At 44.1% G+C, this 27,118-nt stretch overlaps 1 protein-coding gene across 4 annotated transcripts in view; it reads right to left on the bottom strand.

Moving 5' to 3' along the window:
* mpp7a (MAGUK p55 scaffold protein 7a) overlaps positions 1–27,118 on the bottom strand; it is a 143,098-nt gene that overhangs the window by 23,610 nt on the left and 92,370 nt on the right. For 2 of the 4 annotated variants that reach the window (XM_069698045.1, XM_069698043.1), the window contains 9 exons: positions 21,273–21,354; positions 20,663–20,748; positions 19,919–19,993; positions 17,919–18,115; positions 17,256–17,320; positions 8,672–8,692; positions 8,551–8,565; positions 7,669–7,701; positions 605–775 (listed from right to left, as the gene is read on the bottom strand). In XM_069698045.1, coding sequence (XP_069554146.1) covers positions 605–775; positions 7,669–7,701; positions 8,551–8,565; positions 8,672–8,692; positions 17,256–17,320; positions 17,919–18,115; positions 19,919–19,993; positions 20,663–20,748; positions 21,273–21,354 — 745 coding nt within the window. The remainder of the gene's footprint in view (positions 1–604; positions 776–7,668; positions 7,702–8,550; positions 8,566–8,671; positions 8,693–17,255; positions 17,321–17,918; positions 18,116–19,918; positions 19,994–20,662; positions 20,749–21,272; positions 21,355–27,118) is intronic. The other 2 variants (XM_069698044.1, XM_069698046.1) reach the window with 2 other exon arrangements.

The raw sequence follows: 27,118 nt of genomic DNA on the forward strand, positions 1-27,118 counted from the left end.
TGTGTGTGAGTGAGTGAATGATACATTTTCACCAAAGCAGCAACCAACCATGATGTCACCTATTGGTTTGTGAAGTGCTGTTTTGAAGCCTAAACTTTGGTATTTTGGTCCTCACCATCTTTTTTGGAGCCAGCAGTGACAATATTTGGACAAATGGGGGAGGAGCAAGTGATGGATCTAGCTCAATCTGATTGTGAACCCGAGGACACTACAACTTGCCAACTATAGCGGAAACCTGAACACTGATCAGACGGAGTGAATTTAATGATGACACCATTATTGCGAGTATAAAAAGTTGTATTGACTTTGTATTTCATGAGAGAAGTTGAATGGGAGTCTATGAAGGTAGGTTCTTTTTGGAAGGCACCTCTAATGGTACTCGGTGGTATTGCAGTTTAAGGCCCTTCCGCATTGGCCAAACTTTTCAGACCCAGAAAGTACGTCCACTTTTATAAACGGTCTACAGTTACACCATTGGTTGGCTGATTTGCATGACTTTTTGTGTCCATTTCAAATTAAAAGCCCTTGTTTCAAATTAAAAGCCCCATTGCATTTAATACATGGTCCAGACCTTTATTGTTTGATACACAAGCTCTCTACTCACCCACTAGGACCACTAGCCTGTGTTTAGCTTCACTCTGCCTGCGGTACGGGATGACCTCCTCGTATGTGGGGACGTCAGCCATGTCGTACATCTCACTCTTCTTACACTCGTACATAGACTTGTTGGTCTTCTTGTCTCTCCTGCTGAGACGGAAGCTCCTTCTGAACCCAGCTGCAGGTCAGGATGAAACGACGGAGGGGAAAGAAGAGAAAGAAAGAAACTTGTTTATCCACAGATTTGATACAAAAAAAGGTTTGTTCAATTAGTGTGGCTCTGACAGTATGTAAATTCCAATACATACAACTGTATGTACACATAAGGCCGCAGCTGTGAGCTGCGATTTATGATTATTTCAGTGTCTTGGCAAACACATCCACACAGGTCCATGTCCAAGACCTCATATTGTATTGTGCAGCTCGGTTTTATGACAGATATCTTTGCTGTAGGTAAAAGAAGTGCAGCATAATCCCTCGGCCAAACAGTTTCCCAAGAAATCACACTCAAACACTTTACTCACATTTTCCCCTGGTGATATGTAGAGGATTCTCATTTTCTTCTTTTGTGCATGCACATATCCCTTGGAGACAGTTTGAAGGTTTTAAGGCTTTTTCATTTGTGAAACATCATCGGATTTTTTTCTAATGAACTATGTTTCAATCAAGGTTGGAACGACTCATCCTTGTTTTTTTAGATTTGTCTGGAAACTTATGGTTTTCTAAAGCCAGAGTTAATTGTGTGAAACTGAAGAAATTTGGTGTTCTTTACTCATAATTTACTGCAACGGTATGTGAATTTACTGCAAGGTGGTTAATGGTTGTTCACAGAACTGTCAGGCTTTGATTTGCAATCCCTTCACATTCAAATTTTAGATACAGATGAGGTGTGTGTGTCCCGGGCCTACATACTATAGATGTATTATTTAGCGCTGCTTGTTTGGCAACAAAGAAACCATTTTCCTGTATGTGCAGGTCGCTTTGCAGCAGCTGTCATCTTTGATTTGTTTATGACGCAGCGTGTCCTCTGACTTCTTTTAAAAAGGCCTCTTAACATACTGATCCAAGTGTGCGCATGCCTTGATCTGATGATCTATAACAGTATCAAAAGAAAACATTTAGCACTAATTTGAGTACTACGGTTTCATATTTATTGCAGATGTCAGTTTTACCCTGAAAAGAGGTAAATCTCCAGAAACCAGAATGACTAATATCCCATTTCTTCTTATTGCCATGAGCTGACTTCTCTTTCATTATTTCAGTTTTTAATCAGTAATTAATGAAATCGAATATATGATGCAATATCCCCGTGCATGATTAAGGCAGCATGAAAATTATGGACTGAGAGAAGAATTAGGAGTTGAAACAGCTCCTGATATCCGCCCCCATAATACTTTCCACAACATTTTCAAACCGCTGCGGGGCTGCGCAGACGAGCAGTGAAGAGAAGCAGTCTGCATTTTTCTCAGCTTGTTCTTCTCCAAACAGTCCCTTAAAAAGGGATGGAGCAGCAGACGTATGCCGAGTTACAAATGAAACACACTGTAAGTCATTGGAGCCGAATAATAGTGTTTTTACATGAGCGTGTGGATACGTACGCGGGAGAGTACGCACGCGCCCGAGCTCTGAATATAGTGTTACATTGAACATTAAGGGCAGACTTTGTTCCACTGTGGGCAACTTGTGGCTTCTGTTGCCTGTGCCATTTCTCCTGTGGTTAATCTACTCATTCAGCACCATCAGCCCCCTCCCTCCCCTCCCCCCCCGCCTGCACTCCCCGCCCCACCCCCCCGCCCCAACCCAGGGAATATTACCCTCTGCCACAGAGTGGAAAACACACACCGCTTATCTGCATTTCTGCCGTAAAGACATCAAACTGTAACCTATATCCACAAGGTTGACATCATTACAATAAACATTAAGAGTATAATGTTAGTGATATCTCATTCAAAGCGAGCAGTCAGTGTCTGAGAGCTGAAACCCAAAAACCCACACTGGTCAGTGATTTGTCTCAGTGTAAACACACTATGGGCTAATTAGGCTTTAAGCAATACTATAGAAGACATTAATTCTGTCAGTCAAGCTGCCACCTCGCTGGTTCAGCCTGAGGCCAGTCGCTTCTACTTTCCACATGTAGGCAGGTGCACAGTCCTTAATATAAATCTGCCAGCTGAGGGGGGCTTTCAGTGATCTGGAGCCCCTCAAGTTCAATTTAACCCTCCTTGATGACTCCATCCAAATACTGAGGACTATTCGACTTCTCTCCCCTCAAAGCACTGCCTGAGGGGAAATGGAATAAAGCCTGATGCAGAAGTAAGCAGCACATCATCCCTAACCGAGCCCCCTCGACAACTGTCTCATCTTCAGGACCGATGCAGAGCGAATTAGAGGGGATGGAAATTAATGTGATCCAGGACAAAGGATTGATTCGAGTCATATTTAAATGAAGGAAGCCTGCCCATTTGTCATGAAAAGCCTCAGCTATGTTGGAACACCAGCATGTTTGTCACAGGATGATCCAAGCGTAAAGGTTACTAGGAGGAAAGGAATGTACGATACGCATGGCACAGAGATCCAATACCTCTTCTAACGGTTTGACAGGTCAAATCAAATTTGTTGACAATAGTTCTGTTTTGAATTTCCGAGGAATGAGAGCTTAGTAGTGGCAGCGTGTGTCTCAGGGTATGGAGTTAAAGTTTCCTTGGTTGAGCAACACACACACACACACACACACACACACACACACACACACACACACACACACACACACACACACACACACACACACACACACACACACACACACACACACACACACACACACACACACATCTCCAAATGGTGTGCACCAGGCCGTGACTGGGTAAATTGCCAAAACTAAAAACTTGCATGTACACACACACACACGCACACACGTTTCTCTCTCACTCTTTGCCTCAGAAACATAAAAAAGTGAAGGAAAAAGATGAGCATATTTAACACAGTGTAAACACCGTGACTGAGTGCACACACAGACGTGTACACGCACGCACACGCACACACACACACATACACTTGCTTGGAAGTCGCCTGCAGTCCTGCAAGCCCATTTTCCAGTGTGATAATGTCTTACAGCCACGTAGGAAATTTAGCGTGTGTAATGAAAGCACCCGCAGGCCTCTGCAAACTGTGATTACAAACTGCCCACTCGGACACCAGCGAGCCGGCATCTGTAAAAGAAACGACTCTGACTGTAAAAGAAGAAAAGAAAAGAAAAGTACAACGCAGTCAGACGAATGTTCATAAAATATAACAGATGACTCAAAAAGACTCGAGTCATGCATTTGCCACCGGGGGTCTGAAAGAGGAGAACCCTGAGAACAATACAAGCATCAGGTCCACCAGGCGTCACGCGTAGGAGATCAGCGAGATGACAACGCTGAGAAGAATAAAAGATGACTGCCATTTTCCCTCTAATCAAACTTCATTTTGCGCAAACAGGGCAGAGAGAAAAAGCGCGGTGGAGCAGAGAGGAAAAGGCTCATAGCGAAACCACCTGTTGCGAGGCCCCAGTGTAGTGAGGGCCGCCATCTGGGGCCTGTGGCCTAACTACAGGAGACCGTGCTGACAGCTCCAGTGCCATCCTGGCTCTCCCGGCAGGGGCACTCTCTTCTCAGGACTAACGGAGACGACATCTATATGATTAACCAGCCATGGCAGCTGGAGATTAAGTGAGCATTACGCTCTCGGCTCAGTGCTGCACGCTGCGGTTTAACGCTGCAACACTTAGTCCAGTTCGTGGGCACCAAATGTGGGAAGCATTACCAGCTCTCTCTGCCTTATTATGAATCTCCATTACTGGCTGGTTGGAAGGGATGAGGAAGACGCATGGTAGGCAGCTAAGGAGGAAGGGGACGCTTTCCACACTGTCAGCCACTATTATCCCAACAGTGAAGAAGAGGAGAGGGGAGTGGAGGGGAAGGAAGGGGAGGGGAGGGGAAGGTAGGAGGAGAGGATGCTGAAATGGCAGCAAGTGAAAAGGAATGGGACAGACTTGTCCTTCACATGCTCCCGTCCACACAACTGCACAAACAACAAAAGGCATCTGTAAAAATGATCAGTGCTGTGATAAAGTGTGCTCCGTGGCTGATCTTTGTTTGCATAAAGCACCTCAGCGTTTCCGGCAGCAGCCTAGATTTTCAGTACCTTTAACAACCAACAAGCATGTTTGAGTTCAGTTTCAGCCAGGTGATGTTCTTCAAAGCTTTGAAAGCATAAGGCGAAGGGAGAAGTCTGTTGGCATGACATTTGAAATATGTACGCGTAGCAGTCCACGGTGGTGAACTCATTATGAGTGTTATCTGGGGAGAACACATTCTGGGAGCAGTTTCCATGGCCCTCGCACTAAGAGTTTGGAAAGTGGTACCCAACCCAAGTGTTACAGGCTTATACGGTAGAATAGTGATCCAGACCTTTGGCTGCAAGAGGTCCGTTTGTGTCGAGTGCTATTTGTTTTTCCCCTCTGTCTTATCCCACAGCTCTTTGGGCTCAGGAATGTCTCGTCTCAAAACGATGCCTGATGCCGTATGAGTTGGCAAAAAAACACACACACACACACACACACACACACATACGCACACGCTTCTTCTTCTACTGGAGTCCTTGAAGCCACTATCAACATGCCAAAAGGGGCCTCTGAGTGCCAAAAGTACTGAGACTAAATGCCTGCTTTCCTGTTTGTCTCATCAGTCCGCTGGTCAGACAGGGAAGCTGTGATACAACAAAGCCACAGGGAAGCTCAACTCCATGTCTCTTTTCTGATTCTTTAAACAAGTGGAATGGTTGTTAAAGCTGATAAAAGCACTGCTGTCGAAGCCAGTGCTTATACCTGCTCTGAGTGGATCCAAATGGTGGATAATCATGAACTTGTGTATCATTTAAATCTTATAAAGTAAGGTTCCTCTGTGTTTGGACACAGACTGGTGGAAAAACTCACTAATCCCAACGTTTTGGCTCCTGCCCGTCCACAACAATGGAACCTGCCCCCTGATGAACTCATCTCATTTTGGAAATGAAGCGTTTTTGTATTTCAGTTTATAACACTTCTCAATTTTTTTCCCATAACTTCCATAATTATATTGTGAGATGCTGATGGATATCCCAGCCCCCGTTTGTTCAGCTTTAACTGATTTTGAGCTTCTTGCCTGCCCTCGATCCATCCATCCATCCATCCATCCATCCATCTTTCTGTCTACATGTACAGTGGGTGATTTTGAGGACATTTGTCACCATAGCTACAGATCCACATCACAGTGCAGGAGTATAACGTTGAGTGCCCTGACAAATAGTTTGTAAATGTATCACCTGGTGATCTGTAGTCACAAAAAACTCAATCGAGGCATCAAAAATTCTTTTAATTCCTTGGAGGGAAATTAAACCTCCCCAGCAATGTTTTCTGGAAGGGCCCACTTTTAACCTTGGACACAGTTTTCTTCCTCCTAAATTGGGTTTTAGTCTGTATTGTACTGGCTCTAAAGTCAAGTAGCATCTGAGCACAGGAATCTGCTCGCCCCCAAGTAGTGCTCGAGAATCGCAGTTGGCAACGGACCTTACAGACGTTGCATCACTGTGAGAGGCATGAAGGGAAAACAAACCAAAAACTAAGGACAACAACTGCTGGCCCCCTCCCACTGCCTCTTTTATTTCCCCGTGCAACCTCAGTAGCATTGCAAAAGCATCTGTAAGTTCTAGAATTTCAAACTTTTAGGGACGGGCCAACTTTAAATCATACAACCACATCCAACAGGCTGAAAAGCCATGCAGCAAGTACGCTCATAGAGAAGATGTTATTATAACTCACAATTTTTTTTTCTTCTGTTTCTCCTGAGCTTCTCTCATTTCAGTTAAACCTCGTTCTGGGCTGCTGGAGACGAGAAATGCTGCTAACCCGCTAGAGTGCTGGATGTTGTCTGGGTACCGAAGAGGAAGAGGAGAGGCTGAGGTCATTGACCTCATGGAGGAGGCAGGGTGACAGTAAGGGCAAGCCTGAAGGGGACACAGAGGAGCGGAAAAAAGCGGAATAGTGTTTGGCATAGCTGGGCCTTGGGAAGTGACCCTGATTGAGCTTGGCAGACAAGGTTCAAACTTAGTATTTATAAACTTGCGTGTGCACTGGATATCCTGTGTAATGTGAACTCTAAATAGTGTAGTGTGCGAGGAAGGTTCTGAGGCCATTTCACCTCTTGACTTCAACATCTGAATATAGACAGAGTGGGATAAAGACAGAGAAGCAAATAAAGACAAATGGAGGGAAGGATGGACAGATAGACTTGTGTCCGAGCCAGTGAGGACGGCCTGTGGTCCTCCGGAGGGAAGATACCTTATGATTTGTCGGGAAAATGACAGTGGTAATAAAATCATGATGGGGAACATTTTCTGTACAAGACAGCGAATTGGAAGCAGCTCTCTGGAAAGGGCTGCGCAACCAAAGTGGGCCACGGTAATTGTCATTAAGTCTGACCGGGACCACATCAACGAGAGCAGCCCTCGGACGGACCACCAGAACAAAGCGTGGAAAACAAGCCGTTCTCTTAACCCACATCCATCCAGAACCGTTCTGAAAGATGTGTTCAGACCCACAGCAGAGGCAGAACAGGATAACTACTACATACTGCAAATCCATGACATGATCTGCCAGTGCACTCATGCTGTCAGCAAGGGAGCAGAAATAGCACACCGTAGTCCTTTGTAGCACTACAGAACTAGTCTTTGTGTTTTTATATACTGGAGTCCAAGTTGAACAAGTTGTACCAAATACACTCTGAGAGTGAGGAGAATATGTTCGGGACATGATTAAAAACAGGTGCAATTTTTCAGTGGAACAATTCCTGTGTCCTGAGGAACACATGACATAAAAGCTGATGTAGGAAGAACTGAAGGAAGAACTGAAGGGTCACGAAAAGGATTAATGGAGAGTAATTCTAACACAGACTTGGACACAGTCGTCGCTGTTAATGCAGCAATGAAACGGCCACATCGGGAGAGAAGAGGACACAAGGAAAAGGAGACAAGAAGGAGAAGACAATCTCTCACCTAGGTGGAATCCGCTACTATAGTCAGCATCCTCTGGTGACGAGAAGAAACAGAAAGGAGAAGCCAGAAGAGAGGCAACATCATGTTACAGAGAATAATCAGAAGTGAAAGCAACAGGCACTTACCTCTCTAACCATGTATGAGAAACGTAAAAGGACAAGCCCAAAGATATAGACAAAAAAAAAAACACCACTGAAATCTGATTGGTTTTTGGGGTAGAGCTTATTTTTGTTTTTTAAATATGTGCATTTTAACCAGAGTGATAGCCAGTGATGTAGAGGTAAATAAGATTAAAAGGTTAACTCTGGCCTCCAGCCAATGAGCATCGTGAGGCAATTAATGACACACATATACAAAAATGCTCTTCCTTACTTTACAAGACGTAGGATACCCAAACGAGTTGATAATCCCTAATTATTGCTATAAAATGAATTTAGGTTTACTCCCCACTACATCCTTGGCCATGGCTTTGGATGATTTTTTTTAAAGACTGTAATATATTTAGTATTATGAGTGAGTTCGTCAGACGGTTATTGGTGACGACATGATTCTCCAAATGATGTCCACTCTCATGAAAATGATAAATTAGCCGGTGAAAGATGAGGCTTCGTAAAATGCGAGAGCCAATAACCTTTCAGAGGAGAAATTAACCATGACATGTAATGTTCCACTTTAACAGCGATTAGCTTTGACATGGGAAGATTGGCCAAATGAGGACAGGAAGGATGGGGAGCAGAGGTGAGAGGTAGACCTTTCATTACACACACAAATTATGAAGGGAAACCAATCACAAATGGTTTTACTGTTTGTGTATTCCAACACAATCAGCCAGAGACCAATCAGTACAGTACTAGTCAATGGGAGATGTCAGACAAGTAGTACCTTGGATCTCCTCGGCTGGGAGCGCCAAAGAAGAAAAGGAATGGAAATTAGTCAAAGTTAGAGAAAATGTTGGATTACAAAGAGAAGGTTGAGGGATGAGGTAAGAGAAGAAGAAACCTACCAAACTCTACCGCCACATCATCTTAGAAAAGCAAAACAAAGAGCAAACAAATGACAAAACAGTTAAAAAATCTTTATCTCTTATATGAACATGATGAAACTGAACTACAGTCTACGCAAGTTGCCTTGTGCAACACCCATGTACAATATCTTCATGCAAGTTGAGTCATTTCTCACAAAAGTGAAAAAGCTCACAATTTTATTGCCTTTTGTGACATGAAAAATGCTCAAATCCTCCTCTATGCAGTGACATAGATTAGGCCAGAGATATACAAGCTTCTTTAAGCTACGCGATTTGCGTATCCTGCGTGTGTTCAGAGCTTAAGTTGTTGACATCCTCAGAATTTAAGTCAATGCGTACGCATGATGCAATAAATACATGACCGGAAAGTGCGATGTAAAGGCAGTGTGGAGATGTGACAAGGTCAGGGGACCTGTAAAAATTAAAATGGGAACAAATCTAAGACCGTTACCGTTTTTAGAAAAACTGGGGATGGTGCCGATGGCGTGTTGTCCCACTGTGATCTCAGAATCAGAAGAGGAAGAAAACTCCAGACCCCCTCTCAGGATGTTCCTAATGAACCCCTAGTGTGCCTTCTAGTGGAGTTGTCCAGTAACAATAAAAGAGTACAGAGGCATGTATGTGAGCAATAACGTTCAAGAAGGAAAGGGTTGTAAACGCAAACACATGGTTCAAAAGCAAGTATATCTCTGACCTTAATCTAAGGCTATTGCTAAGGAGTCTACAATTTAAATGAATAATTTAATTTGACAAAATGAAAAACTAACTCAAGGTGCACTTGCTTCTTTTGAAGGAACTCATGGTCTTCATCAGAAAGAGGACGTCCATTCAGTTGTCATAACACAGTATGGAACTTCTGAGGAAGATCCCTGAACTGAAGTTTAAAGGAAGTGGACCTTGAGTTCAGATGTTTTCGACAAACTATTTTACGAGACTAAAACAAGCATTCACATTCTACTAAGTACCACTTCTACTGCCTCTATTTTGATAGGAAACATTCATGTCCATTGTTACCTAGTGAGATACAGTCTGTGGTACATGTCTGAGGTGCATCCACTGGGACTTCACAGAAAAAACACATTTAGATTCAAAGGCCTTATAAAGGGTGACCTAATATTCATACAGCGCTCAAGAGCTGAGACCAAAATATCACAGAGAACGTTTTTTACCTGGCATTTTTAAAGGCAGGAGCATTTTACAGTAAACGTTTCATCCAAATTTAAAGTAGCTTATGAATTTACTCCATATGTTCAAGAGTGCCATCCAAACAGCTATAAGATGATGGTTTGAAAAAGGTAGGCGAGGCAGGGTCAGTGTGTGTGTGTGTGTGTGTGTATGTGTGTGTGTGTGTGTGTGTGTGTGTGTGTGTGTGTGTGTGTGTGTGTGTGTGTGTGTGTGTGTGTGTGTGTGTGTGTGTGTGTGTGTGTGTGTCGGTTTAAAATGCCGAGAACATTTGGAGGCACTTATAGATGCTTCCTTCCCTTCATGTGTTCCCATTTTGGCCAAACAAGGTTAAATCAAAACATACATAACACCATCTACCACAGTATGCGGCTCACCTTACAGCACGGTGCTCATTTCCCAGAGCGCACCACAGCTCCGGGAGATGTTATGTCAAAGCCCGAATTAATGACTAGCCAAAACAGCAGTCAGGACTGATCACTGCAAAGGTTGTTTCAGGCTAGAAACGTCAGGCCAGAGAGCCGCAACTGTTCTGAAGTGTGGAGCCAAACGGGCCTGCCTTTATCTGACATCGTGTTTCACATGTTACTGTTCACATCAGTTTTCCCCAGTTTTCCCGTTGTAATGTGACATTTTAAATTGAACCAGCACCTAAACCACATAGTGAGCAGGATGAGAGGTAATTGTAGAGAGGGAGGACAGAGGGAAACATGAAAGAGGAAACAACAAGGACAATATGAGAATGATAAAGATATCTCAAATCCTTTCCAGTCTGGAAGGCTTTCATCTGGTGCCTATCTGCCACAGGAATGGTTCGAGTTGCCTAATGGCCTTGTAGCCTTGTTCACCAACATTCTTCGTCTAATGAAATACCACGTGATAACACTACAGAACGTAAATTGGTAGGGCACGGCCTCTCTGACAGTACTTACATGGTAAAAACCTTTTCTGAGTGAATTTGACCCGCCTATATATAGAAACCTTGTGAGAGCAGAGCGATTGAGCTGAAGTCATGATATGATGTGAGTGTATGAGGATGGCCTGCAGTGATGGTGGCAGCCAAGCCTATCATTTACTGAGTGCAAGGAGCCTAGGCCGCCCAGATCGCCGCCGCCGACTTTCGCAGACATTCTCAGTGTGCAGTCAACCAGTCTACCACCAGTCGGCTAACCAACCTTTCTGGATGCTGGATGGCCGACTCTGCCCCCTCTGGAAAGGGGTGCAGGCTTAGGGGTATATCACATGTCGCTCACATACCAAAGATTCACCACAGAGGACGAGAGAAGGGGTGAGAAGACGGTCGAGTTGGAATGGAGGGAAGAAGACAAAGTCGATGTAGTGTTTGTTAAAGGAGATATCAGATATGACGACATCGCAACTCAGACAATCAGACAAGTTGTAAACAAAAGTTTAGCCAGATTATATAAACACCCAAAATGATGGGATCAGCCTGTCACTGCATAAGAAGTGTATTTAGGCACATCAACAGTAAGTATGATGGGTCCAAGATGATCAAGAAGTCAGTCCGTTGACTGACATGGATGTTTACATCGATAGTAATTTTTCTGTTCGCCTTCATTTTCTCTTCCAAATAAATTTGGCAGTAACTCTAAGTAGTTGGACTTTGCAGTTGGAATCAAGTGTGCTTGGGCAATTGTTGAGTACTAAGTTATTATCAAACCCATTGTTATTGTCCTCATCATCATCACCCCAAGAGTGGAAGTCATCATCCAATTGGGTAAGCCAGGCGGCCAAGTCGGACTTCCCATTACATTACCATAAATTTGTATATCTTTGGGCAATATTTGGCTGCATGGATTATACCGGCCACAGTCAACCATCCGGCAATGTATCAGTGCTGCACAGCTGTTAGGAAATCTTTCAGCTATCTCCTTACCAGGGAGGATGAGACAAAGGAATGACCCCTGGTCAGCACCTTGTAAATGGCCCTGAGTTATGAGCTGATGTCACCTTCACAGCCAGCCAGCTTACAGATGGCCTTCTCCTTGAACAACCTGCACGCTGTCACTTTCTCTTTCGCTTGCAATATCTTTCTCTTTTTTAAATGACCAACATGACACTTGAGGAATTTTCCAGATGACACAAAAGGAGATCTTTGTCATGCATCTTTTGGCCTTCAACTATCGAGCTGCTTATTCAAAGTCGGAATGAGGAAGTGAATGAAAGACAGAGCAGAGCTGGTCTGCATTATGAAATGTTACGAGTAACTCGGCATTGGGATACCTACCATGAACCAATATGCTGAGGGTTTTAATGTGAAGGAAAAAATAACAACTTGATCTATAAAACTTTAAGGGTGGTCTCGGCGGGGTTATCTGGCGCTAACCTTTGAGAAGAAAATGGAACTTTTTTCCTGCACCCATTGCACCTCTGCACCTAAATCTACACCGGTGTCTGTAAGCATTTAAGTTGAAAAATGAAATGGATGGATAAATTGAACAGAGGGCCAGGTTCAGGGCCACTTAAGACCAATCTCAAGCGCCATTTCGAAATGGTTCAGTTGCTCGCTGGAGTGAGGGAGCAAAAGTGAGAGGGATGGTGCTGTAATGTACGGAGAGAGACGTAGAAAGACCCCAAGGTGAGCGATAAGTGTGTCCACGTGTTTGGCAGACTGCAAACCAAACCAAACAATCAGACAGTGGAGAGGTTTGCATGTCAGACAGAGCAACAGACACGCTGTAGAAAGCCCAGAGAGCTGTCAGGATGTTCAGAGGGAGCAGATGGGGAATCTGGAGGAGAGCCAGGTATTGATGGAAGGGAGCTGGTGGGGGGGACGGGAGGTGGGTAGGTCGGCCATGTTGACGAGTGTAGAAGTAAGATAGCTGATCAAACATGCAGCCAATTAATAATTGGTTTAACCAATGCAACCTATGGAACTTTAGACATCAATTCCATAGTCAAAGAATGCATCCATGAAGGCAGTGAGAGCAACAATGAGGAGAGGGATTCTTTATATGTTGTAAATGTTCGGCGTAAATGGACACGGTTAAGCAACGCTCACCACAGCCCCTCGCCAAGACCAATATTGTTCCAGCCGATGGAGCTCCCGGGCTGGAAAGAGAAAGAGAGAGAAATGGACCCCCTCCTCAATCACCACCTCTGTCCTCCGCTCGGTAACAGCGGGGTCTCCACGGCATCCTTCAATTAGGTTGTAGTTTATGGCCCCGGGGCCCAGCCGAGCCGGCCCTGAACGGGGCCCTGAGCCAAGCTTTGTCTCCCTCCATCTCTCATGACCCAGCCACCACCGCTCCACAGGGCCACATCTGCTACCGAATGTGACCCCTCTACAACTCCTCTATCCGTCTACTGCTCTGTAAGTCCATCCATAACGCTTTTTTCTTTCTGTATTTTTTTTTCTTTTAATATCCTTCAGTTTTATTCAAGTCATTACGCCAACATTTTACTCAAATTTAGTTTTTCTTGAATGTGTATGTGCATCTCTGCAGGAACAGAGAGAGAACTGTTATCGCTCCTCATTTTTTCATCGAGGCCTCCGACGGACATGTCAAGGGACTTCCTACTACTGCTGGTGCACATACAACTAATCCTTACAGTATGTACGACATTAGAAAGAAAGCATTGCTACAGCTCAAAGGGACACTTATGTTCCTGTGGTAGGGGCTGCAGCGGACTACATTTTGCACCTGCCCTCTGTGCATAGAGGGAGGCAGGCTACAAATCCCATAACTCATAAGAGGAACTGGGCCATTAAAATGAAATAGTAAGGGAACAGTGCAGTACTGTCTGTCGAAAACTTTTTAGCAGGCTATTTTTGGCCATCTAGCACCATGTATGCCAGTATGCGGTCGAACATAACCAGGAAATGACAACATCTATAATTCACCCAAAGGCTTGAATTGGAGGTAAAAGAGCCTAATGCTAAGTTTAGAGGTGGTCAGTGTAGCTCTGCTAGTTATTTCAGAGCTACATATTGAAAGAGTCACGTTACATTAAGGGCTCACCGCCATGTTGAGGGAAACAAGTAGTCAAATGGACATGTCCGTCTCCCAGTGGTAATCTACAGTGAAAAATACAACCAATGGGAACAAGGTTTTGGTTCAATGGGGTCATTGTGAGACCAGAGCAGGCCTATAAAGCCAAGTACAAGTGTAGTGTGTTTTTCTGAGGGTTTGTATATTTGGAAAAGGCAGAATTAAAGGAGGGAGACAAGCATACATTGCAGAAAGACCCTATGTGTTTTCATAAAGCTTAAATATGTGGTTATGAATATGGAGATATGTGCGTTTGGCAGGAAGCAACGAGATAATTAGAAAGTGGATGAGGGATTGAATAAGGGAGGAGAGGAAAGGTTTGTCAGGAGGTATAAAGAAGCTGGAAGCAGATTAGAAATTAAAATAACACCGTGATGAGATGATGTCAGGTATTACTGTGGTACTGAAGCTGCACAAGAAGAACTTCCACTAAAGCAGCTTACGTTGCAGGAAGACAACATAGTCGTTCAATTTTTAAGACCTTTACTTAAAAAATAAAGTGAAACTGGAGGACTAAAGTCTGTGTGGCCCACCAGTTCTGCAAGACCCCCAGCAGATATTGGCAGCATGGATTGGTCCTGCATGGCTACGGGCAGGCACAAGCAGTCATATTGTAATGTGCAGTCAGGATGCCAGCTGGACAGAATTCTGTTGCTGCACTGTAGCGCACCATATACAAAACAAATTACTGTTTGGCAGCTATGTGTAAATCATACGTAATGTCTTTGTCCTTTTGTCAGGGAATCTTTTACAGAGATTTTCAGTCAGCAGTGGCATGGGGAGGAGCTGGGATGAGTGGGTGGGGCTCTTTCAAAGCTAAGACTAATACGCACCTACATCTATTTCTGTTGGCTGGTGTGACTACAGCGGGCGAAAATGTTAAATCGTTTGATAAAACAACACTCATTGGTGGAGCAATAACAGGCATATGTTTGGAGAGGGTTTTGTATTTTGAGTTGATTGGTTTGTCACTTTTAAAGAGTTGTTCGGACTCCACATTACAGAATATAAAAGGTACAAATCCATGGTCTATGGCAAAAGAGGACCATTAACTCCAACTCCAAATCTGAAACATCAGTTGTGGTTATTCTAAATTTGACAATAAAGTTCATTCCCATCCACCATCGAATCCCTTACTGTTCGGTATTAAGTAACTTCAAAGTTACGCTGTAAAAAACTGAAAGCCTACAGTATTTCTCCACACTTAGTTCACTGTAATGGTGTTTCTCTTCTCCACGTTTTTCATGCGAGTATGAATCTCTTTTCTAGTTCCAACACTAAAACCAGAGTGTGCAGGCCAACCTTAATTGTTTCTGCTGCTGTCCTTGTGTAACATGGTTTATGTCTTCTGTCTTCATTACGAGGCAATCATGAATCTTTGATTTATAACGGTAATTTAGCTATAATCCCTCCATTTCCGGGTCTCTTACATCCAGGCTTGTTAGAGCACATTTGTGCTGACGCGTTCTTTCTTTGCTGTACCAACTGGCCAGGGTGAGGGTTAAGGTTATTGTACGGGCTTGTATAAATAGGGTACGTTAATGTACTCCACAGAGCAGGCCTGAGCCTCTATCATGTCTGTAGGTGTTGTATCAGATCATTAGTTCCTCGTTAGGCCCTTTGAGATGAGTAAGCTGGCCCATGTTTTGGCTGGAAAATGAAAAGGCTCAGAGAGGTTTATGACCTCAGTGTTTTATATTCAGAGAAAAGAGCTGGTGAAACTCCAGGAAAAGACTTGTGCAGATTTATTTCCTTCCTTTCCTTGGACATCGGACATTTTGGTCAAAGGTGTGCTAGCCTTTGTTCACGCTTTGAATTGCCAGAGTGCTGGCGTGCTTGTTTGTCTCTGCAGACGAGGACAACACACTTTGTTAACAGGAAAAAATTCTCTCTTCATCCTCCGTTTTGTGCTTCATGGAAACTTGGCTGTGTGGATCAATACTGGACTCTGCCCTGCAGCTGGCAGCTGGCTCAACATAGATCTTTCCAACAAGGGTGGAAGTATCTACCACCAGTCTGGATAAGTGCAGAAAGGCTGTCACGTCAAACATCAGCTTCTGTGTACTATCATGCAGCAGGGTGAGTCATAACAATGACAACCGCTGGTTTACAGCTAAACTCATGCAGCTACGGTTGGACAAGGAGCACGCGTTTAGGAATGGGGACAAGGGCCAGTTTACAGTCTAAATAAAGGTTTTTTACAAGGCAGTGAGATGCTAATCGAGTGAATTCTGAGAAACTTCAATGGCATTTCTCATAAAACGACTCATCCTTTCTTTGGAAGGGCCTCAGACAGATCACCAGCTTTATACCAGAAACCCCCATGATACAACTGACTCAAGCTTGGCCATGAACATGAGGGAGTTTTACTGTCGATTTGAAAGACAAAAGGACAGTCCTGACTCAAGATATTGCCTCCAGCTCCCCCACCTCTGCAGGCGGCAGCTGCTCAACCGGCCACCTCACAGCTCTCGCCAACAAATCCAACAGGTCTGTGGACGATGCCGTAAACATGGCCCGCCACGCCATCCTGCAGCACTTGGAGCTCTTCGGTGATCGGATGCAACCTGCCATCCCTTATGACCTGCACTGCCTACAGGACTCTGAGGTGAGCAGGAATGATATGGATGCTGACAATTTTGTTTGACACTCCTCTGAAAATGAGCGCATTTTGTGGGGTTGCAACGTTGCAACACTCCCAACTCGCAAGTCGGATGTTCCCAAATGGGAACCTTCCCACCTCCCATCTGCCTGAAAGCAAGATAATTTGTATTGTTACAATATTATTATTACTTTACACATGCTGTTTATATTGTTTACTTTTGCACTAGTACACACTTTTGTAGTCTTTTTTTTTACTGTACAATTTCATTCATATACACCTTGCTGTTTGCATTTTATCACTTTATAAAGTGACCTGGTTTTTTTTCCTCTTTTAAGCCACTACACCAAGACAAATCCCTTACATGTGAAAACTTAAAATAAATCTGATTATGATTCTTCTCTTCATCAAACTCCTGCATGACTAAGACCACATCAACACATAGAGAGGCAGAGGGGAACAGAGGAAAGAGAGACTGGCAAGAGACTGAGAGAATGAAACATGGAGCAGACGGAAAAATAAGAGAGAAGGTAAATCCAGACACAACACTTCCTTTGATGGTAAAGAGGGTTTCAGCAGTGGATTCAGAGTGAGGATGAGTGCGTATCGGTCATTTGGGCTCTGAATTAAAAACTCCACTGATTGTCCCGACTATTCCTAACTTGCAGCATCCCTTCCACTGTATCACGTCTCCTCAGCCCGCCCACCTGTTGAAGTGTACTATCATGTTTGTTAGAGCAGAACGCAGCAGATAATATATGCTTACATGATCGTCTGCTGGAGGTCCGCTGGGGCAGAAGAGTCGCAATGGGTCGTTTCAGTGCGAATCTCCTGGAAGAAGAGAGAGATGGATAAAGAAAGAAAGGAGAAAGAGAGAAAAGGCACAATAAAACCATCAGCTTTCATGACTGCTTGGGGAATAATAAACACTCCCCGCTACGCTACAGAGAACCCACTCTCCAATATCCACCAGTTTCATTCTGTCAGCTGAGACTGGTGAAACAAAAGAAGGGAGTGAGAAGCTGAAGGAAAAACACAACACCTTGCTATTGTGTGTGTGTTTTTCTTTTCTTTGTCGGGTGCTCTGGGATGGTGCCAAGAAACTGCCCCGGCCTCTTGAGCTGTGTTGCACTTGATGTGCAACACAGAGCGCAGACTGATGTGCGATTTTCCATCCACTTGTCGTCCAAAGTGGACCGGTACCAGCACTATCATTTTCTGTCATTACTCATTTCGGGCCAGACATTGTGCGGAAATCCAGACTATTTTGGCAGTGAGGTGAGAATTTTTTTTTTAGAAAAGGGGGAGGGAAAGAGAAAGAGGGTGAAATTTCTGTGACTGTGACAGCAGTAAAGACAGTCAGGCCAGCCTTGTTAAGAGGCACCGGCAGCAGACAGGGCAGGTAGTTCTAGTTGGGGTTGGTTCATACCTTTCCTGGAACTGTTTGGATGGGATTAGGCCAGCACGGGGATTGGCTTCACCCTCGTGTTTGGCCTGCCACCAGGTTGCATCATCTTGGCTCATAATCTGAAGAATGGAGCCCTTCTTAAAGGCCAGTCCGGCCTCCTTACATGGGATGGCTTTGTCCTCCTTGGGATCGTAGTCAAAGAGTGCCTTCACAAACACCTGGGCGTACAGCAGTGGAGGGAAAGGGAAGAAAACAAAGAGCAGGATTGAAGACACGATGGGAAAAAGCAACGGTTCACTGTCGATTTCCTTTCCATCCACTGGAGTGTGAACTCTCAATCATCTCACTGTGATAAACACAGAAGGTGGCTCACCAAAGCGCAGGGTGATTATTCTAGAAAGGTCACAGCAATCAGAAGTTGAAACCTGCAGCTGCTGGCCGAGTTAGACTCTCCACTGTGTTCCATCAACACTCAGGGCGGACTAAGCCCCGTCACCGTGGGATGTGTGTGGCGAGACTCAGCACCACTAATCGGAGTCTCTCACTGGAGATGTTCTCGTCCACCTCCTGACGTCCTCTAATTCTAAACACAAGCTAATATCAGGAATCTTTCCACACTAAGAAACAAACCGGTGCAGAAAAAGGTTGTTTTCTTTTTTGAGGTCTAATCTATTTTGGCAGTGAGGGTTCTACACACCTCATCAACACAAAGGAGGCTGGACCTCGTAGTGGAAAAAATCTCTACATCTTTTCCTGTTGTGGGCGGCAAGCTGCAACCTAAAGCACCTTGCTGTGTCTTCTGTCCAACTAAGGTTCTGTCATGATGAGTTATCCCTCCTAAGACACCTCAGTACATGTGGAAAGAGAAAATAGGAGGAAGGAAAGTATGTGCGTGTGTGTGAGAGAGAGAGAAAATGTGGGAGAGGGAGGGAGAGATTAAATTGTTCGATGCCCTATTGATTTAAGGAGTGCTTTGTGCCATGTAGTGAAATTATGTTTGAGCAGAGATGTTTTGTTTGGGTCATAACAGGCGCTTTGGCTGCTAAACTCTCCAGCAGCATATAGTCATAGATTTGCACACTGAGGTGTCCTGATTTTCTTCCCTTGGCTTGTTTTATTTTGGCCTGTACATGTTCAGCCACATAGCTGCCCTTTGATACAGCCACACTACCTGGTGTAAGTGCGCAGGCGTTTTTCATGAAGGAGTGGCTGAGTATTTGGCACTATCAGACTATTTCTCCGATTAATTCATTGAACAGACAGACAGATTCAATCATTACACTATGACAAAGGACGTAAGTGGCCCACCCTGTATCCTCTGTTACACATTACAGGGCGGGCTGCAATGTGAATAATGATCAACAGCCTTTGACCCTGGAGCTTAAAACCAGAGAGTGGATCCAGCCTCTGTCAGCTACTGATAGATGAGCACATGAGAAATGATGTATCAACACCCCAGTGGGTGAGAAGGATGGTATGCTAGCGAGAGTGACACCTAAACAAGCTTCAAAATAGATGGCTACAAGCTACTGGCAACACAACTGAAGATAATCCTGTCCTATAGGTGGGGTATCAAACCTCAAGATTTTTTTTGATACCAACAGAAATGTGTCCTTTGCAGTTTGTCGGGGGAATGATGACGTGGAGGTTTGAAAACATTTGAATGTGTGAGGAGGGAATGCAAGTATTTTGCAGGAAAACATGTTTTTATTCCTCAAAGTAAGATAAGGTAAATACGAGGTATGACAAAAAGTTCAGAGGCCGCTCTTTGGTAGGTTTCTGCACAAGTATCTAAACATTTCAATGATGTGACATTGTCCTTCAAAGGACCTGGTTACTATATTTTCCCTTCATTACCATTCTACAGCTCCTCTTTCCTTGCACATACATCATTTCCTCACAGTGGCTCAAAAAGAATGTTCAGCATCCAACAAAAAGGTAGAATGGTGGAGCAGTTCAGTCTCTTTTTTAAGATGAATGTAACCCAATCAACGTAACGATTAAGCCAGGACAAGACCTACCTTTGGCTCCTTGGTTGGCGCGTCTTCCTTGACACTGGGGACAACTTTAAAGGTAATGGCTCCTTGTGATTGAGCCTATATTGTGGAGTAAAACAAGACAGACAGAGTAGAGTCAATGGAGGTGGCGGAAACAGAAGTCATCAACCCTTGCAAATATTTCATAAAGTAGCTAATCCAGGGAAAGTCACATAATGTGAAGTACTGTTTGATTTTTCAACAATGGAAGGGTCATTAGGATTGGATGACTCCGCTTGGCAGAAGCAGAGTGTGTGTGAGCGTGTGTGGAGGTGGGGGTGTAGAAGGAGGAGTGTTGAGAGCTATCATCTGCTCTGGAGGCTTTTGTGACTGCGACGGCCTCCAGAGTTTAAGAGAGTCTCTTTATCCTCTCCAGTCGTCCGCCCTGGCAGAGTCCAGGCCCGTGACGGAGCTCATTTGAGGCCTGCAGCAAAGGCTGCTTGGACCAACTACACAGCATCAATCTCATCCAGGGAGACCATGCGGCTCGATGCAAGTGGTCTAAAGGCCAGGAAAGACCAGGCCAGTGTTTGGTTTTCAGCACAGCGATGGGAGGCTCAGGTCCTGGATGAGTTAGGGGAGGTTTTTGCCATCACAAACAAGGAATGTTATTTTCACCGAGGGAGTGGAGCTGAAACACAGGAGAAACCTTTGCACAGCGCACACGCACACGCACACGCCAAGGCATAATTCAGTCTAACAAACAGACGAACAAAAGATGAGGCTTACCAGAATACGAATTACTTCCTCTGGTTTCTTGTCATCCACAGGGATTCCATTGACCTCCTTCAGTTCATCCCCCACATGAATCAGCCCTTCCAAACGAAAAGTTGACAAATCTACGATCAATTCATATATTCCATTATTTTAATGTCCTAATAATGGGAGCTACTGTGTAAAAGTCCAGTGTGCACAAAGCCTGGGGATGTGTACTGTACACCAGATTAATGTTTATAGTCATGGTGGCATTTGAGATGGGAAAAGAATCAACGCGTTATTGTCGACACATGTGGAAATTTGCCTTTGGCTTGACTGTGCCGGGGCTGAAAAACAGATTGGATACAATGAACACGAAATCAAACAGAAAACATGTGGACAAACGGCAGAGCTCCTCGGTAGACTTGTCATTCATGTTCATCTTAAGTGCACTGACACAATTTATGGCACGAAACTGGTGAATTCAGATTCAAAGCTAATCCCTGAATTCATCCTTTCTTTGTTGCACACTTGATGTAGACTTGCTGTACTGTACATCGCTTTAAATTGTACACTACAGACTTCCATACAAGTGTTCTGGCAGACACACATACACAAATTTTTTAAAAGAGTTGGAACTGACCGCTTCTGTCGGCCGCCCCCCCTCTCATGATCCGGGCCACGAGGATAGCTCCTGTGTGATCGTCGCGCCTTATTGTTGCTCCCTGCAAAAGAATTAAAAAGAGAAATTATGGCCCGAAACAACAGTAAAAATGTATCTGGTTGAAATTCAAGGACTTTCAATTGCACACAGGATGCTCATTGTTACTAGAATGGCTGATTTATGATTACTTTTCCAGAAAAAGTTGAGTAATAGCATCTTTGTATGGGGTAAGCAGATACTGAACTTTATCTTAGAAATGACAAATAGAACAAATCCGTGGTGTCTTATTTATAAAAGCAGATGCTTTTAGCAGTATTTTCAGTATTTTTATGAACAAAATTGTGGCATAGTGCAGATAGTAGCAACTGGTTCAGTTTATATATTTTCTTGAAAATAATATAGACCTTCTTCTGTGATCTTTGCCGTTTCATTTACACATATATATTTATGTACTGACCTGATAGTAAAAAAAAGGTTCCTTGACTACAAACTTGCTAAATATGGCAGGACAGTACTAAACACAGGCTGACGCTGACATTAAACCTTTAAAGACACAATCAAATGGCATCTGTATGATATAATTCCCCTTAAAACAGGCTGTTGAGGTGGGACATAACTCTATAAGGAATCATTGCAAAGTGTAAACCAATGCAAGGAGAGAAAAACTGAAGGGCAACTTTGCATCAAAATTTCTGATAGCCGCACTGGTCAGATGTTATGTTCACACAATTTAACATTGACTGTCGAGGAGGAAATACGTTTTCCTTTAAACAAACAACAGAACAACAATTACATGATTATCATCCTCTTCCGTCTCACAAGAAAGGAGACAAAAGGCATCATTCTTTGCTGAAGTATGGTCCTGAGAGAGAGGGGTGAAACTAAACGATAGAAAACACATTCAAACCTTCGCCTGTCCTGTTTTTTTTTAGCTTGGTGCTCAGCCAAAAAGACTCACATAGAAGAGTTGAGGAGTGACACGTTTACCTGTAAACTCAAACCACCTTTTTTTTTTACCTTGTGATAAATAACAGGCTTAATAGTTTAATGAGTGCCAACTAGTCGCAGCCCTCCCAGAAACACGATTTAGACACCAGCTTGGCTGGGACTTCAGATGGAATAAGAATACAACCCAGCATGTGGCGTCATCCTCGCTTGGGTCTGATGATCTGAAGCAGACAGATGTGTCGTCTAGTCGACACATAGTTTGCCGTGGCTGCAAATTATCCTTTCACCCATTTCTTGCTGTTATTCCCATCAACTAGAGATTGTTTTTATTACTGTTACAAAAAAGGGGAACAGGGTTGGAGCCTCCTCCATTCAGCTGCTGTGCCTCAATTCAACTGTCCTAACCCAGTGCTGTCTGGGTTGGCGCCTCGGGTGCAACAACGGCTCACTGTGAATCACGCCGCTCCGGTTTGTGTTATTTCCCAGTATGCCTTACTCCGGCAGATCCAGAGTAGTTCTAGCTACTACTGCTGATGGAGATATCAAAAAGAAAAAAACTCAAAGACCAAAGGAGCCTCTGGTTTGTGCCACTTCAGCGATGCTATTAGCATGTCATCTTAGTTGTTTTCACAACCTATTCATACCTAATGGTTTTCCTCCTAGATAATGGTTTCCTCAAGGCCTTCAGGGCGTGTGTAGAGATGGAAACAGGGAAAGACATCAGGAAAAGACAGTGGTTGGGTCTGCAGAGAGTTGCAAACCTAAAAGAATAATTGGGCTAATTAAAAACCCGAGAGATTTCAGTAGGAGAGAAATCAGTGGAGTAGGTCAGAGAGAGGGTAAGGCACCGTCTGACCCCGGTGTCAGGGTCACATATAACCCCAGTGTGACTTAAAGCAGCTGTCTGTGATGCAATGGCCCCCAGACAGGCCGGGAGGCCGCTTAGTTCGAGTGTCTGAAAGAATAGAGGGCTACAGGGAAAGAGACGAATAAGACAGACAGCAGGGTGAGATGAGGAGTCTGCAGGAAATCTCGCAGGAGTATTCAGACATGTGGTCATTAACTTTCTTTCTTTACTTTTTCTTTGTGACTCTCTTTTTTTCGAGCTGGCTGATGGCCAATGGTGTGATGGATGTTTTTATTGTGTCCCTCGGGGTGCATGGTGGCTGGTGGCAGTCTAAAGGCTAAATAAACAGCAGAGAAGCAGCCTTGGACTCTGTAACGACAACTGGCTGTCTGCACAAACTCAACATACACACTGTACACTGCACATCTATGGCTATCTATGGAATCTGCTCACATATGGCGTGTAGATACAAACAGCGTTTTGACACATATGGCTTAAATCACATGCTGAAACCCTGATGCCATTTAGAAAGACCACTTTTACGACTTTCATTTCAAGTGGCAGTGGTGATTATAGGGCAGCACATTTAGCATGCAAACACAAATGCATGGAGGTCGTGAACTCAAATTTCTGTGGAGAAGAACCAAATTTATCTCCATTCAAACCACTGTGATTTATGTGTTTTTACACTAGTGGTGAAACAAACACGGGTATTAGTGGACATATTGGCTTATTTTACTTTCACACCTTACTGACTCTCTACTCGGAGTAATTTAAAGCTGCAGTCATTGTGAAATCTTGGGAATCTAATTTGACCCACTGCCCTTCAACGTGATGGGCCCATGTACGCCAGCCAAGCCAGCAGCAAGGGAGTGTAGTGTTTTATGAAGGGAGGCTCTCCCTCCCTTCATAATCTGGCCAGCCGCAGTCTGAACTCAGCACTGGTACGGTAGCCAAATGAGCTCTGTCTGATAAGAAAAACTAAAAGAGGCCAACACACTCCAGTGGCAACACAAGTGGGACCAACTGGAGGGTAAGTGGAAGACCAGAGGAGAGTCAGGACTGAAGGGCTGACTGGGAAGGAGGTCGAGGACAGCGGGTACGTGAGTGGGGGTCACGGTTAAAAGTGTGTGTGAGTGAGTGTCTTGGTGAGAAAATGTAAATAAGAGGGATATGATGAGTGATCGAGATAGACAGCAAGAAAAAGAAACAGGAGAAATATAGAGACTAAAAAAAGAAGGGAAAGTTGTTTTTATGCATTATTTTTTAAAGAGACTTTCACTGAAATGTATTGCAACAAATCCTTAAAAATAAAAGAATAGGCCTGTCATGCTAAAATTTCAAGTGCCAAAAGTCCAAACAACATTACTGAACTTCACCGGCATAATGCTGCCTGATGCAGTATTGAGATTTGTGATGTGTCAGCTCCTCAGTGACTTAGATTTAATTATGAAACCTTCTACTGTGTAGGGTTCATAGAGACATAAATGTTTGTCTTTTCAGAGGTACAACACCAGTTTAAGGTGGAAAACAAGAGTAAAATGAGAAGTAGGAATTAAGGATGGATTCTGAGGATTAACGCTAACCGGTGTGAGGACAGCTGAGACCACGACACAGCAGTGATGACACTCCGGCACTCAAAAGTAGTCAAGGAAAGAACTACGACTTTCAACCATAAACTGTTGGAATAGTCAACAATTTTCATATTCATGTTTTTCTTTGATAATTGCCAAGTCCTATGTGTGAAGATTCTCAGACATTCAGGTCATAGTCAATCTAATTGTTATCCAAAGGCAACTGGACTTTCTTGGGATTCTTAAGGTCGTTTCACTTCTCAATCCGAATGACTAAAGTCTAACTGACTGTAAGGGGGTCTGAGGCTTTTACCTTTCTGTGGAGCTGTTAACACCTTTGAGTGTCATTGACGTTAAATGTGAGACCCGCCTGGCCATCCTGTTAGTCGTTCAGGCCACATTTTGCACCATTTGGCTCTGCCAGACTTTTGCTCACAGATTCAGTTTTCTTGGCCTTGATTTCAGTCTGGAAACCCTGTTCGCATTAACGTTTGTACAGATAATCTGAAGGGTGGACCAATCAAGGACCAGTACGGGTAGCTAAGAATGATGACGTGTTTTTTTCTAAATACAGTTGTAGCAGTGGTAAAGTTTCGGATTGGTGGTCAATTCCAATTTGCTAAAGGCTGCTTTAATAGTTTGAAAATTCACCCCGATTTCTATGTCCAGTAGACTAAAAACAATTATTTATGTAAAGTGTCCCGACCCATATATTCACACAGTGAATTTGGATCTGGTAACTCGCGGCTACAGGACTCCCCTCCAACCAGCTAGAACTAAAGAAGCCTTTTGGACTGAGAGGTGAAACATCTTCAACAATTTCAATCAAGTCCAGCTGCTTTTGGCTAACACTTTGATTTTCCAGGTTCTATACGTCCCTATTTTGTTCTGCCTTTGATTCATACTATTCGTCCTCTTCCACCTCATTACAATCTATAGTCAACCTTTATTCTCTCAATCCTCCAGGGGCATATCAGCGTCTCCTGGAGGCCTGGCGAATGCCTAGGAAGCACTGGGAGGGAGCTGGAACAAGCACGGCAAATCCAACCGCCTGAACTCAGCATCACCTTCCCTTGTGCCGTGATACCCTATGGGTGCTATCATCAGCATCCAGCCATGCGTGGCAACTAATGAGGAGTGCCTGCTCTGTTCAACAAATACATAAACAGTCGAGGTTTGAATCTAAATAAGCTACATGATGTGAGTGGGGGTGCATACACAAGGAAGAAACAAGGTAGGTAAAGACCCTCAAGCACCAAGATGGACTTCCTAGTGTAGCAGCTAAATATTAGCACACTGATGGCTGGGTTTACGCCGAGCCTTCAACGCCTACTGGCACATGGAAGCCATTTCAGGCTGCTCCTTACGCGTAGAAACAGTGCAGGAAATGAGAAGGGGAATGTCTACGTCTGTCAAAGCACATGCACGCATGAGTGACAGCATGTGTAGGTGTGTTTTTGTGTGCATGCGAGCATGTCCGTATGGGCTTCTACCTGAAGTCACGCCAAGCAGGCCTGACAGAAACCTCAAAAGACTGGATGATTGATGCTGGACAGTCGCTAAGCCTGATGAATGGGCTACGCTATGCTAGCAATTAGAGACAAGGCGCCACTTAACCATCAAGTGGCTCAACTCCACTATATGCATGGAAAGAGATTGTATGGTGTGTCCGAGATGGTTAAATAACGTGCGTTGTTGGTAGGGACTGATTCCCTCTTCCTGTTGTCAACTCTTGCTGCAGTTTGCCCGCTAGATGAGTACAAAAATAGACTTAAAAGAACAAATCCCTCCAGAAATGAAATGTTGAGAACAGAGAGCACAGAAATACACCATTAAAAATAGAGACGGGAGGAGGGTCATCTCGGCCAAAGGAAAGCCATCTAGCTGTGGTCAATTAGTCATCAGTAAGGTGATCCCACAGCCTCCACTCCTGACCTGATCAGCTCCATATGCAGCCGCTGCTCCCAACTCTATATCTCCATTTCTAACACATAAATGCCTGATTGTTTTCGTTGGGCTGGCCCAAACACAACGGCTTAGTTTCTGCTCTGTGATGAGGAGAAGTGGAGCGACGCTTATCCATATCAAGCCATCACCCCTCCCAGTGCATGCACTGGAGCACACATGCTGACATGGCAGCCACATTAAGTATGTGATGACAAATGGCTCACACCTCATACAGTACAGAAAAAAAAAGAGAGAACAGGGACTGAAATTTGGATCCCCTCATGCATGAGAGTGTGTGTTTATTGGAGGGAATGGAATGGAGGCAAGATTGTCCAGCGAGCTGTCAGCGCACAGTCGTGCCACGGAACGTCAGCAGATAAGAGGAGTAAGACAAGCTGAATGTTGGATTTCTTATCACGTTCAGTTGGCTCGGACCGGCCACAAAGAGTGTCTGGCAAACTAAGTATTTACAGGGCAATTAGAGTGGCCCCTGGCTGATGGAGTGGATG

Source organism: Brachyistius frenatus, unplaced genomic scaffold (genome assembly GCF_029030835.1).
Source record: "Brachyistius frenatus isolate BFR_SWC_R1_liver_20210118 unplaced genomic scaffold, ASM2903083v1 Contig_25, whole genome shotgun sequence".
Lineage (NCBI taxonomy): Eukaryota > Metazoa > Chordata > Actinopteri > Embiotocidae > Brachyistius > Brachyistius frenatus.